The 1,976-nt window shown below is 62.1% G+C and overlaps 1 protein-coding gene across 1 annotated transcript; it reads right to left on the bottom strand.

The window, feature by feature from the left end:
* Nucleotides 1-349: 349 nt before the first annotated feature.
* Nucleotides 350-1,574, bottom strand: LOC117651988 (cell wall protein DAN4-like). Its single transcript, XM_034396614.1, has one exon. It carries the CDS (start codon nt 953-955, stop codon nt 350-352), a length of 606 nt encoding a protein of 201 aa, XP_034252505.1. The 5' UTR covers nt 956-1,574.
* Between the last annotated feature and the right edge of the window lie 402 nt (nt 1,575-1,976).

Here is a 1,976-nt window from a genome sequence, read left to right as displayed (position 1 = left end):
TAGCTTGTTTAGTGCTTAGGCGGCCGAGCCACCCTTGAAACTTTCCTGTGTCTTTGGGGCTGCGGGGGGCATGCCGTGGGGCCTCGGTGCTGCGGGGGCTCTGGGCCTACACTGCTCGATAATGCAAAGGAAGGCCGCATTGACCTCGCAGGCCGCCTGCCTGCCTGCCGCCAGCCGGTGCCGCCAGCCTCCCCTTCGGGCGCGCCTTCGGGCCTGTGGGACCGCCTGCTGCCTCGCGTACGCCTTACCGACGTCTGGAAGCCGTTTCGCTGCCGCGTGTTGTGTTCGGATTCACGGATGCGATTCGCCAGATTTTCGTTTGCGCGCGGCCTGCTGATCTGGTGGGCAGCTAGGTTAGGGTGCCGCGTCCCCTCGGAACTGAGGACAACGTCGAGGAAGTCGAGGACCTGGTGGACGTCGAGCACATGGTGGACGTGGTGCACGTCAAGGACGTCGAGGACGTGGTGCACGTCGAGGACGTGGTGGACGTCGAGGACGTGGTGGACGTCGAGGACGTGGTGCACGTCGAGGACGTGGTGCACGTCGAGGACGTGGTGGACGTCGAGGACGTGGTGCACGTCGAGGACGTGGTGCACGTCGAGGACGTGGTGCACGTCGAGGACGTGGTGCACGTCGAGGACGTGGTGGACATGGTGCACGTCAAGGACGTCGAGGACGTGGTGCACGTCGCAGACGTGGTGCACGTCGCAGACGTGGTGCACGTCGAGGACGGTGGTGCACGTCGAGGACGTGGTGCACGTCGAGGACGGTGGTGCACGTCGAGGACGTGGTGCACGTCGAGGACGTGGTGTACGTCGAGGACGAGGTGCACGTCGACAACGTGGTGCTCGTCGAGGACTCCCTGCACGTCCGAGGACGTGGTGCTGGCGCGCCGAACGCCCCGCGGCTGTCCTCGCCCGAGGCTTCGTCGGCCTTGGCCCTGGGCAGGCATCATTGTTCCTAGTCACATTCTTCCCCGCTCACCTTATTTTTATTTTCCCGGGCCGAGGCACCGAGGGACCACAGCACCGCACCGCGGGCCGCACCGTGCACGTACACGCGGCCTGGCCGGCTTGGCTGGCTTGCTGGCTGCCGTACAGTGTAGGCGGCGGCCCGTGCCAAATACCTAGAGCATCGAATCGGGGAGTCGGCACTCGGCAGTGCTCTGCAGCCTAGTGACCCCCAGGCCCAGCCCTGGGGCCCAGGGTGGCGCAAGGGAGGGGCACGCGACCCCTGCCTGCAAAATAAAAAGACAGCATCGCGCAGCCGGGATTCGAACCGGGGTCACATGGCTCGGCGGAGTGACGGCGGGCTTTTGGGCGGTTGCTGCACGCGGTGAAGTGGGGCGTGACGTGACGTGACGCCGTGTCACGTGACGCGTCACGCCGCTGTGAAGGACAGCAGAGCGAAACGGCACGCCTACACGCCAAAAAGCTTCCCTCGTTCCGCCGAAGGTGCTCTATCAGTGCGCACTATGCGCACCCGAATTCGCAGACGACTACGTCCTCGACTACGTCGACGACGTCGCGACCAGATAGCGAAACGAGAAGTGTAATCTCAGGATTACTCTTCAATGTAGCGACTCAGGGTTGCTCCAATTTTTTCGGCGGGTCCTCTTTTTTGGGTCACGGGGCTTATATGCCGCTGTGAGGATGAAAAAGTAAAATGGCACACGATCGCGTTTTAAGAGCACTGAGGCAGGAGGACTCGTCCCGAGTTTGCAGTCGGCTTAGTTATCCGGGCTGCCAGAGATCTCTGCCGAAACGACGATTGACGCCGCCCCGAGCTATTGGAAGCCCCAACAACGGGACGCTGCGCTTTGCTCAGCAAAATCAATTTTGGTCAAATCGGCGGGTGATTTTTTTTTTTTTCGAGTGCAGCGCTTTTCTTCACGCACGGTGAAAACGGTTCCTGGTTTTCCCAGGAACCTCCTGGAAATCGCCTATGTCTTCGCCATAGGGCTCCTGGGAAAACCA

Source organism: Thrips palmi, unplaced genomic scaffold (genome assembly GCF_012932325.1).
Source record: "Thrips palmi isolate BJ-2018 unplaced genomic scaffold, TpBJ-2018v1 HiC_scaffold_6, whole genome shotgun sequence".
NCBI classification, from domain to species: domain Eukaryota; kingdom Metazoa; phylum Arthropoda; class Insecta; order Thysanoptera; family Thripidae; genus Thrips; species Thrips palmi.
The sequence above is the reverse complement of the archived record's forward strand: the minus strand, read 5'-3'. Positions and strand labels throughout refer to the sequence as shown.